At 45.9% G+C, this 12,181-nt stretch overlaps 1 protein-coding gene across 4 annotated transcripts in view; it reads right to left on the bottom strand.

Annotated features, from left to right (window-relative positions):
- Nucleotides 1–936: 936 nt before the first annotated feature.
- GATA4 (GATA binding protein 4) overlaps nucleotides 937–12,181 on the bottom strand; it is a 48,166-nt gene continuing 36,921 nt past the window's right edge. For 2 of the 4 annotated variants that reach the window (XM_034766707.1, XM_034766706.1), the window contains exons 5-7: nucleotides 8,527–8,614; nucleotides 7,619–7,815; nucleotides 937–6,013 (exon numbers count right to left, since the gene is read on the bottom strand). In XM_034766707.1, coding sequence (XP_034622598.1) covers nucleotides 5,831–6,013; nucleotides 7,619–7,815; nucleotides 8,527–8,614 — 468 coding nt within the window. In that variant the 3' untranslated portion in view covers nucleotides 937–5,830. The remainder of the gene's footprint in view (nucleotides 6,014–7,618; nucleotides 7,816–8,526; nucleotides 8,615–12,181) is intronic. The other 2 variants (XM_034766708.1, XM_034766709.1) reach the window with 1 other exon arrangement.

Below are 12,181 nucleotides of genomic sequence, written 5' to 3' on the forward strand. Positions count from 1 at the left end.
TACCATCACGATGGCTCAACCAGTCTTCTCCCTGCCAGCTGCTCCCCACTGCCCCCGCTCCAGCCCATCAGTGGCTCTTTCATTGGGGAGGGGAGGAGCTAAATGTAGAGAGGCAGCCTGATTGGCTGGGTGGTGAAGGAAGGGTAGGACTTCACACACTGGCCACACCCACCGCAGCAGCTGACCACAATCCTGAGGGCTCAGCTGGGGAGAGTACAGGTCTGGAAACTTGGGCCTCCAGCCAAAACCTGGGGGTTACACAGGCCTGGTGTCACCAGAATAAAAACAACAAGGAGTCCGGTGGCACCTTAAAGCCTAACAGATTTATTTGGGCATAAGCTTTCGTGGGTAAAAACCCAGTGTTTTTTTTTTACCCACGAAAGCTTAGGCCCAAATAAATCTGTTAGGCTTTAAGGTGCTACCGGACTCCTCGTTGTTTTTGTGGATACAGACTAACACAGCTACCGCTCTGATACTTGGCACCAGACTAAAAGGCCCTGATCCTACAAAGACTCACACAGAGGCTTCACTTTGGGCATATGAGTAGCCCATTGAGTTCCCAAGAACTGCTCAGGTGCTCAAACAAGTGTGCAGCCTTGTTAAATCCTTTGGTTTAAAAGTTGTTTACTTCAGTTTAATTTAAAGCAGTTCCTGGTCAGCCTAAACTAAATCAATAGTATACTAAGAAAAATTTGAAAGACTGTTACGGTTGCAAAGTCAAGCACTCAACAGTTGGGGGTTGAATTATGGTTCTGACATTTCCTATGTACATACAAATTATGTTGCAGTCTTACATGATCACATACAATTTTTCACAAGACATGCCAGGCTCAGGCTAATAGGTCACTGACACTCTACATCATCTGTACCTCCAATCAATTCATTGCAAGAACTCAGCATGCAAATTCCCGTAAGAAAGAAGCTTTATTATTATAATTTTTATTACCATTGTTTTATTTCCATTAGTTCGAAAGGTGTAGAAGTTATGTGGATTGGTAGCCATACTAATTCATAATATATATTTTTTTACATCTTTAAATAATTACAGCTTGTTCATTTACCCCCACCCCCCTTACAAATAAGTGTCTGTTTTCATGGGGACCTTCCCGATGAGTTTGGGAAGCATCAAACTTTACAAAAGGAAAAACAAAAACAAAAAACCCCACAACATAGTCACAGCTTCAGAGTTACATTAAGAATTGTTGATCAGCATTACAACTCCCCTTCAAAATTCCTTAACGCTTCCTGATCAGAGACGTTCCAATCAGCCAGTAAGACTGCAATCGAAATACAGATCTTTTCTGATAAAAAAATGCATGTGATTAAAGATATTGCACTTTCACAAAGAGGAAAGACAATTAGTACTGGTAAATGACCTTTCTAACCCACCAGTGTCCACCATGGATACCTTCTCCGCATGTCCCTAGATTGCCAAAGGGCCCATAGCAGAGGTCTGATCCTACTGGTATTTGCAGCTTAGACCCTGATCCTGCAAACCTTTAAAGTACATATATAAATTTACTCACGTGAGGAACCTCATTGATTTTTATGGGGCTACTCGCATGAGTGAATTTATGCATGTGCTTATGTGTTTGCAAGATCGGGGCCTTCCAATTTTAAGCTCTTTAAGGCAGGATAGGGTGCTCTGTTTTTTGCACAGCGCCTAACACAATGGGGCCCTGATTGAGACCACTGATCATACTGTAATACAAATAATAAATAATCTTGTCTTTATAAGCTTTCAGTAACCTGCTCATCTTATTGTAATTAGAGATGGGCCAGAACCAAAACCAAAACAAGCAAATCCCCGCTCCCCGCAACTCTGGATCCAACCCCCTCCCCTCCAAACTAAAGAAGGGAGTGGCTGAAAGACAAACACCCCCCCCCCCCAATTTATAAATGGACCCTTGCTTTACAATGGGCTGTAGCAAACCTCCGAAGGCCGTTGCGCTCTGACCTCATTGCTTCATAACACCTCTTAGGAGGTTTCTCAGATCTCCCCCATTTCTAGGATTCATCAGCCTAATAAATATGATCGCCTTCCTCAACATCACCCCCTGCTGAAGTCTCTACGACCTGCAGAAGGATCTGTACATGGTCCTAGATCTTGCAACTGACATTCAGCCCACTGCTGGCTTTCGCAGACTAATTACTTGGAAGCCTTGCGTTTGAATTAATATGTTGATTTCCCATCCTGTTTGTAGAGCACCTAGCACAACCAGGTCCTTGTCCACGACTGGGGCTCCTAGGAGCTAAAATAATACAAATAATAAATAAGAATAATAATTAGCTTAGTCTCTAGCTAATGTCTAACAGCTATTTAGATTGTGAGCTCTTTGGGACAGGGACTGTCTGCTACTCTGGGTTTATGCAGCGCCTAGTACAATGAGGCCCCATTCTCGGTGGATCCCTAGGCACTACCATCATAAACTTGATTAAGAACAACGCTATTGGGTGGGAAGTAGTCTAGGGCTGTGGATCTAAAATATCTGAGAGCAGTGTTGGATGATTTAAGAGAGCAGTAGAACAAGAAGCTCTCTTGATTCATCTGTACTTCTGCTGTGTACAACGGAGAGAGAAATAAGGATACATGAAGAATATTGAAACAATTCACTTTTCTGCTAACCGTAGCAAAACTGCTCTCCTCATGCCCCCAAAGCTCCCTGCTTCACAGGTGGCTACGTCTCTTCGTGAAAAGACCCTCAAAAACTCCCTTACGCATTGCTTTTCCAGAAGAGTCCTAGCCCTAGCTCCAAAATCTCCCCCCAGACCTGAAGGACGGGCAGGGGCAAACCATTGAATGGACTCACAGAGAGAAAGGAACTTTCTGTTTGCTTTGGGTCTTAGATTCCAGAGATGGCAAGCAGCTAGAAGACCATCTAGCCCTGCTCCCCATCAAGGTACGATACTTGAACTTCTACATTTACTAGTGTTTTGCCCAACCTACTTTAAAATGTCCCCGGATGTTGGCATTACTTTAGGTCAAGTTCAAGGTGTGTTTGTGTGAGTGTGCATCTCTCTCAGGGAAAGGAATGTCTAGGGCAGTTTCAGGCACAGGTGGACAGCGAGTTCACCAGATTGAAAGAGGTGCTGTTACTCAGGGAGAAGGCTGGCTGAAGGATCCAGTGAAAGAAGATCCTAGCCAGAAGAACCACACCCATGCTCAGGGAGATGCTGTCAGCTGTTTGCTGCCTCTGTGCAGTCATCTCAAAATCACATTGTCTTTTGTGTTATTTCCCCCCCAGGTGGATGAGCTTGTATTTTTCCAGCCTGAATGCCCTGTTGGTCTTTTCTGACCATGTTTTTAACCTCGCTATGGGCCCGATTCAAAGCTCACTGAAGTCAACAGAAAAACTCCCATATATTTAATTAGGCCTAGTACCGTCTGTATTGTTTTTCTGTCCTCACTAGCATTCACAACTTACTATGAGCGGTAGATCATTCAGTATCATCTGCAGATTTTATTAATACCTCATGTACTGCCTCTTCTAGATCATTAATGAAGATGTTAATCAGACCAACCTTGACACCGGTCCTTGCAAGGTAAGAGGATGAGGGGTGATGGAGATAGAGACTCTGGGAATCTTAGAAGTTAGAGATGGAAAAGACATAGCAGGTCATGGAATCCATTCCCGTGGGCCCTGTGCAGGATTGTTCCTTATTATTGGCTGGATCATGCCCACCCTACTGCAGGATACCCTATGGGAGGTGTCTCATGGTGAGAAAAACACCGCAAGGATCTCCTGCCACATTGTTCCGCCACCAGGGGGTGCAGTTACCACCCACCTGCAATCAGCTGTGGAACCCATCCAGAAACCCTGTGGATCTCCAAGGATCTATTCAGATCCCAGGAGAACTGGAAGGGTCCACGCTTCCACTGCAATGCTGCACCCCTTGCTCCCAGTCCCTGTCAGCACAGCTCCATTAGCATCTCCCCAGCTGCGCCTGCCCCAGCAACACCCCCTTAAAGGGGCATCGCACCAGCCAGGGAAGTTGCAGTGGAGAGACAAAACAGCCCTTTGTCTGTCCACAGCCCCATCTCTGGCCATTGCGTTCCCACCCACTCACCCTGGTGTTAGGGTGACCAGAGAGCAAGTGTAAAAAATCGGGACAGGGATGGGGGGCAATAGGAGCCTATATAAGAAAAAGACCCAAAAATCTGGACTATCCCTATAAAATCGGGACATCTGGTCACCCTACCTGGTGTTGACTTCAAACCTACAGAGAGGCCTTTGCAGGGTTGGAGGGAGATGGGGAATGTTGCCATGGCGACAGCTTAGGGGCCACCTCCACCCCGTCTGTTCAGGAGAGACTCACACACCGAGGACCCCTTTGTATATGGATCTGGGGGGCACAATCTCTCCCCCCTCTATATTTTCTTTTAGTGCTTTACATAGTCAAGTTTTGACTCTAAGGAGGACAGATAGAAAGGTTGGGCAGACGAGAGGAGAGATGGGTGCCTGAGAGCTGAGGGGGAGAGAAGGAGATGGGGGAACCTGTTTGGTTGATCAAAAGGGCCCCAAGAAGTTCTCTGCCTAGACAAATAGGGCTGGCTCTCCATGGGGCAGCCACTCTTCTGGGCCTTGTGGGGAGACAACACTAGTCTCTTCATATTTAAAAAATACATGTAATTAAGCTTGTCCCACGGGCATCACAGCTGTGTGCTCATGCGTAGCTGGCGACGAGATTTTCCCTGCCTATGATGTTCAGTTACACAGTGGATGATCACAAAGCAGCTTTCTGCCCATGGTGATGCCTTTAGGAAAGCTGAATTGCTAATTGGCTTTGATTGGACGTGGGGGAGGGACACAGGTCCGCGTTTGGGGTAAAAGGCAGATACTGCCTTGGAAAAAAGAAAATCAGATTTATCAATGGCAACGGACATCAGAAAGACTGTAAAATAATTAATTGTGATAGGCCACAGGGTCATACACAATTGCAGCACCATGTTACGGCAGCAATCACAGTGCTCCCCTGTTCTAGGGATCCTCGAGCCAGGCTCCTCGCTATCTCAAAGGGCAGAATCCAACATTTTCCGCCATGTTTTTCATAAACTCTCTGGGTCTCTTCCCCCGCAACTCGCAAAGACTTTCACCGAAGCGTTAGGTCTGGCTCGGAGACCTTCTCCAGGCTCAGCCTTCTGGAAACACGATCCCATAATTGGGAAAGATAAAATCGTTCCTGTTAAATAAGTACAATGGTTCGGATCTCTGACTCCTTGCTAACATGAAAACAAAGCTTTGGAGGTTTTGGTAGATGTGTGAGCGGAGTTCTTCTTTCTTCTTAAACTGAATCACGGTATTAAAATCCACGAAAGCAGCCAAAGTTGTGTCAGATTAAGTCTACGCAACAAATTGTCCTGGAGCCGGCTTCGCTGAATGGAAGGTCATCAAATCTCTGCCTTTGGGCTATAACAAGGTGATGGCATTTTCTCCTGGGCTGACCTGGTTAGGAAATGAATGGATGGTGAGAAGAAGAAAGTGTCTCCGTGCCATCGCTGTCCGAGATGTCAAAGCCAGAAGTTTAAAAAACACCTGAGTCCTGTCTTTGTTTCTAGCTGTTTCATAGAAAGTGGTTACAATCTGTTTTTTTTAAAAGGGAAAGATTCAGATCAGCCACTGTTATTCTGAAACTGGGTCTTCTCTGCTTATTTAGGATTAGCTGTTCCTGGAAGTCCTCTTTATAATGCCGTATGGAATTGTTCTTCCAGAATCCCATCATATTTCCCTCGAGGAGAAAGGGAAAAAAGCAAACAGCTTTTGCTTGATTATTACGTGGCATCTTTGTATCTCATGCGGGTGAGCCTGAAGTCCATGGGAGGAGGAAGAGATTATGCAGTTATGATGTCTCCATGGCTTTCGGCTAACACCAGGCTATTCCAGGAGTCCTGTTTGGAGCTGGCCTGTGGAGGTTGGCTCATGGCTGACTGGTAGCCCTGTGGGGAAAGCTTCAGGGCTGAAATAGCAGGGTGAATAGAAGATCCGTGCCCAGACATCGCGGTGACTGAGAATGCCTACAAACAATGTAAAAGTTAAAAGTTTTTTTTTTTTAATTACTTCCAACTAACAAGGACCCTGCCGCGGCAAAGAGAAAGCATTTCACTTTCCACAGGTCTAACGTTACACCAATACTCACATGCAGAGACATGAGATTTGCAATACTAAATCAAACCATCGGTTCATTTAATCTGGTATCCTGCTTCAATGCCTGATATATGATGCTTCAGAGGAAGACAGTTTCCCTTTTCCTCAGAATCCCGTTTACAGACAGTTTCCCTTTTCCTCTGAACCCACTCCATTTATAACACTGCAGAGAGTGCACCGAGTTCTTTTCCGACCTCTACAGGTGACCGTTTTACACCCGGAGGTATAAGATTTGATCCCCAGTTACCCTTTGATTAATAGCTTGCTCATGCCACAGCGTAGTCAGTGCTACCTTACTGTGGGCTCAATACTGCAAGCACTGGATCAATCCAGCAAAGCCCATAAGCATATGCATTTTTATGATGATGATTTAATATTATTTGATGTATTATTTAACATTGGTTTTACGGTCAGAATGCTCAAATATTACACTGAACCTTTTATTTAAACATTGGCGTTCTTTGGGATGAGTCTAACAGGAGCTAAACTAACTCAGTCTCGAATATTGGTCTTGTTATGATATAGGGAATCAAATATCTTCTTAACCAAGAAACATTTATTAAAAGAAACAACAGCAGCTACAAATAAACAGGCTTTCACACAGATCAGGTTCCAGATTTGTCTGTCTTGTTTCCCAGGGACGTCATCCTGCCTGGAACTGTATAAGGCACATAGAGACATCTAGTGGCTGAATAATAAACTGCAAATAAACTTATCATTACAAGTCTGTCACATAGCGTAGTGCTGTGTGATTCTGGTGATTTTAATTCTCAGGTGATTCAGCTCACTTTTTTCCGTTTTGTTTTACGTGGACTTGTGCTCACTGCACTGAGTTTCAGGTTTAAGCGAGCCCACAAATTCATAGAGAAACTAAGCCAAAACTGCCAAATTAGGCCTGGTTTCAGGTCAAAACCAAACAGCACAGCTAAGGGCTTGTTTATACGTGGCTATTTATGCAAATAGCGAGTCCAGAATAATTAGCATAAGCCTCCATGTGCGGACTCCTATTCCAGAATTAGAGTCCCGTTTACAATTTACTTTCACCACTTTGGTATATTTCCCAGTGTAAAAATGCCCGTAGTGTTGCAAATTTAGAATAAAAGCCCCACACTGGGACCCAGGGCATTTTTTCCAAATTTAGCCCGGATTCATAGTTTGCTGTGCTTTTGGTTTTCACAGCGAGGCCCACACGGCTGCCCTGTCAGATAGCCAGGGTCACAAGGAACTTCAGTTGTCAGCAAGATGGCTGCCTCTAGCTCGAGGCTCAGACCCATCCTGTGTAATTAAAAAGCTGGGGGGATGAGGGTGAGATTATTTCACAGCACATGGTGACATGAGTGAAATGCAAACCCGGGGAACTCTGCCCCATGTAAATTTCGCCCCATGTGACCTTTCAGATCCTTGGGTTGAGTGAATGGCTGTCGTTTGCCTTCAGAGAAGGTTCTGAGGGTGTCTTTTCTCCTCAAGTTACTTACATTAAAGTTCACATCTTTGTCATATCTCTTGATCTTTTCTTCCTGCGTCATTACCTGAGAAATAGGGCTCGGGTGCCCATAATGAGATGAAAGCCCCGGTTCCGTCTTTATGGGGCGCATTTCCTCGGTGTTGGTGGTGGTGTTGGTGTTACTGGTGGAGCTGGTGGTGGGGGTAAGACTCTCACTACTGGATGGCCCTAGGAGAAAACAGCAGTTAAACCAGGCTTCCCACCAGAGGAGTTTTAAGTACAAAAAACATAGCAAAGCATTTGTGGTTTGGGGAAAGAGAACTCTGTTCGTAGGTAGAGTTTTGCTGCCATTGAAAGACCTTCAAAGATCTTAACCAGGTTTGGAGAGAAAAAGAAAAGGATGTTGGGAGATTTGCTCGTTTGGTAAATTACCCTTGTCCCCCCACTGACAGTGTTCCTGCCTCTCATTCCATATACTCTTTATCCCTGGCAGAGCAGGATGGAAAAATTTCAGATTTTGACAAAAATGGGGGAAATTAAACCATTTATGGCAAAAAAAATTGCTGCAGCTAATCTCCCAAAGTCCGGTGTCAGCATAAAACAGGGCTTGGTGTAAAACCTCCAAATGATTGTCTGGGGGAAGTGGCTTCTGTGGTTGTTCCATAGCCCTGGTTGGGAACCTGGAAGGGATGTCCCCAGGACATTACAGGTGCTAATTAGTACCAGTGATGATGGGGGTGCCTGTTCACTGGGAACCGGACCGAGAGCACTCATTTCACATAGGTCACCAAACAGCAATCAAATGATGATCAGCTACCTGTTTGCTAAATCCAGGATGTCTGGTTCAGAGAGCAGAATTTTTAATTTAGTTCTAAAGGGTGAGTTTCTGATACTATGCCCCTCCTACGCACACACACACCCGTCTTGTTTAACGCTCACCTGCTGGTGTCTTGGATTTGTTAAGGTTCTTCGGCTTACGTTTCCTCGTTTGAATCCCCTCTTTTCTCATTGCTAAAGGCCTTGGGACCTAGGAACCCAAATGCAAAGCATGCTGTTTTCAGTATGTACGCAATACAACCTAACGTACTGGGGTTACATCTCTGCCTCCTAGGATTTCAGGTAACCAGTAGATTTAACTAAAAAGACATGAAGCCAAAAGTTACTGACCGGCAGTGATTGAATTGAGACTAGAGACAGGCCCTGGCTGCAAAGTTTGACTCCAGATCTGGATCTGAATTTTTTTGGAAATAATAGCGTGTTTGCATCCAGGGCTTTGAGTCACCAATTATAAAGGCAGAAAGGATTACCAGATCTTCTACTCCTGTATAACTCAGGCCAGAGAATTTTATCATGACTGAATCTATGTCTACACTACAAAGCCTATGTTGACATAGCTCAGATGCAGCATATCCGACAGAAGTTTTTCTTCCAGGGTAGGAACACCACGTCCCTGAACGAAGTTATCTTGGCTGACAGAAGTACTCTTCTGACAGCATCCCTGCATCTACAGTGGGGGGAAGGAAGGGGGTGAGCTCACACCCTGAGCAACATAGCTATCCCAGTGTAAGCTTTAAGTGCAGATAGGCCTAGAGTATACCTTCTGGAAAGGCATCCGCTCTTCCTGAAGACTTCAAGAGATGGAGAATCTACCACTTCCCTTGCTAGTTTGTTCCACTGGTTAACCACCTGCGCTGTTAAAAATTATGCCTTATTTCTAACTTGAATTTGTCTATCTTTGACTTTCAGCCACAGGTGCTGGTTACATTTGTGACCCCAAAACCCCTCAGTTCCAACTGGCAAGGGGGCTACAAGAAAATTCTGATCCTGGTCTGAACCATTCTGGTTCACCAAAGAATATCAGTTGAGGTCTTAAATGAAAGCCAGGGTCACGCTGGTCATTAATATCGTTGTGAAAGGCACAATCCGATACGGTGGAAGGAGTCTGGTGTGTATACTGAAAATGGGTTTTAAAGTCTGTGTCAGGGCAGATTGGACAAACAAGTTTTCTGTCAGACACAAGATGTTTATTCACCTGTCCCTGCGTCAGCATGTAAATGAAGCATTGAAAGCTAACACACCGGCTACACATCTGCATACAAAGTCAACAGGGGGATGTGAAATCAAGAGGACAGCAGCACACAGGAGAATAAACCACGGGGTTTATCCTGACTCAGAGCACAGACAATGAACTCTGGGGATATAAGACACCCCTTCATCCTGCACCCTGGAAGTAAATGGACAGCGCATTTACATTCCTGAAAACGGGATCTTTGCCCACCTTGCTGGAAGATGCCGCAACAGATTTTGGGAGAAATAAGACTCCTTTAGAGAGGAGGTAGCCAGTTAAGCTTAGTCTGTATAAAGCCTGTTGTGATATTGTTTTATACGGATCCTTTTGTTTTAATTCTCCTCTCTAGCTCTTGAATCTTTGCCAATAAACTTATTCTTGATTTCACTATAAATATATCTAAGTGCTGTCACATGAAGCTAGGTGCTGATCCTGATACAAGCTGCTGTGTATTCTTGTGCCCTTGGGCACAGCAGACCTGGTATTTCTGTAGCGTTCAGCAGAGAAGGGGCTGGCTACAACAGGGGATGCTTCAAAGGGGCTCGGGGATTGGCCTGCACCTACTGTTAAACTGCAAGGCAAAGTAAGGGCTGGCAGAGCCCAGAGGAGGTTGTTTGCATAGCTACCAGACTGGTGGTGTCCTCTGACACCCAGCTAAGCACAAGCAACTCTCTCTCTCACTGGAGGCAGGGGGGTAACAAGATCACCCCTACATTGACAGAAGGTGGGTTTCCATCTGTGTAGTTAATCCACCTCTCTGTGAGGCTTTAGCTAGGACAATGGAAGAATTCTTCCATCGACCTACGGTAGTTGTGTCTACACCGGGGTTAGGTTGACCCAGCCACGGCACAAAAACTTTTCACAGCCCTAATTTTAAGTGGAGACCAGATGTTACTCTTTGGCCTAGGCCCATCTGGAAATGAACACTACAGCATACACTCGCAGGGAACGGAGATGATTAACGGCATAAATGAATTAGTGTCTAAAACCAACAAACCCTCACCCCTGTGAACAGCAATGGGAAGAGCGGTTCGGGTTTGTGGTTCAGCCAGTGAGGGTTTGCCGTTTGTTTTCACTGTGTCTCATTGGACACAGAGAAGATTCATAGATTTTAAGGTCAGAAGGGGGTCACACTCTGACCACCTAGCCTGGCCTTCTGATTCCCGCAAGCCACGGACAGCTGGGACAGTCTTCCCTAATTTGCCTCCATCTGGAGCGGGGAGCAAGAGGTGGATATACAGTGGTTCAGGACTAGGACTCCCTGGGCATTGTACACATCTGTGTCCACATCTGGCATTCGGAATACAGAGCTTCATCCTGCACCACTGAAGTGAGTTTGTGAAGGGAGTTTGTTCCTGACTTCAGTGGAGAGCAGGATTGTGCAACTGGGCCGTAACACCTTAAAAAGTTCAGATCGGCCATGGGGACTGTGTGACTTGCCCAGATCTCATTCAAACAGACTCTTTCAGGCTTATTAGCCATCAGGCTGGTCCTAGCAGTTTGGGGTGGACGAGTTGGGGACCCTCTCAAACAAAGCCAATTCCTGTCATCATGACGAGACTACGATCGAGAGAAGGGTTATTACGTTATACAACTTCCTTAGATTCACGGACTCCAAGGCTAGAGACAGGGACGGCTCTGTGTTTTTTGCCGCCCCAAGCACGGCAGTCAGGCAGCCTCAGCGGCGTTTCTGCGGGTGATCAGCCGGTCCCGCGCCTTCAGCGTACCCGCCACCGAATTGCCGCCGAAGCCGCGGGACCAGCGGACGACCCGCAGGCATGCCGCCGACGGCTGTCTGACTGCTGCTCTCACGGCAACCGGCAGGCCGCCCCCCGCGGCTTGCCACTCCAGGCACGCGCTTGCTGCGCTGGTGCCTGGAGCCGCCCCTGGCTAGACAAAACCATTGTGATCATCTTGGCTGACCTCCCACAGAGGCCAGGCCACAAGACTTTCCCGAATTAATACCTGTTTGAACAAGAGCACGTCTTTGAGACAAACATCCAGTTTGGTTTGAAAGATTGACATTGATGGCGAATCCACCCCAACCCTGGGTAAGTTGTTCCAATGGCTGATTCCCCTCACGGTTAAAAACTGGCCCTTCATTTTTAGTCTGCATTTGTCAACTTCAACGTCCAGCCATTGGACCATGTTATACCTTTGTCTGTTACACCCAGAGGGCATAAGCGGCTGGGTAAGTTACACCTTGCTAAATCACCCTGCTAAATCATTTTGTGTGAGTGTGATTCATGTGTTGGCGGGCCGGACACTGGGGCTGTAGAGGGGAGATCAGCCAACAAAAGAGAGTAAGACCATGTAAGATAAAGCAGATTCCCACCTGGCACCACTCTAACTAACCTTGTCTCACATCCTGTGAGTGTAAACAGTCCATCTCTAATGTAAAAAGTCTATTCTATTTTATATAGGTTCTCATACCACCCTCATCACCATACTAGCTGAGTGCCCTCCAGCCGTGCATTAAGCAACCTGATTACACATCTGTCAGGTGTTATTTGTTCTCGGCGTTTC

This window comes from Trachemys scripta, chromosome 3 (genome assembly GCF_013100865.1).
Source record: "Trachemys scripta elegans isolate TJP31775 chromosome 3, CAS_Tse_1.0, whole genome shotgun sequence".
Lineage (NCBI taxonomy): Eukaryota > Metazoa > Chordata > Testudines > Emydidae > Trachemys > Trachemys scripta.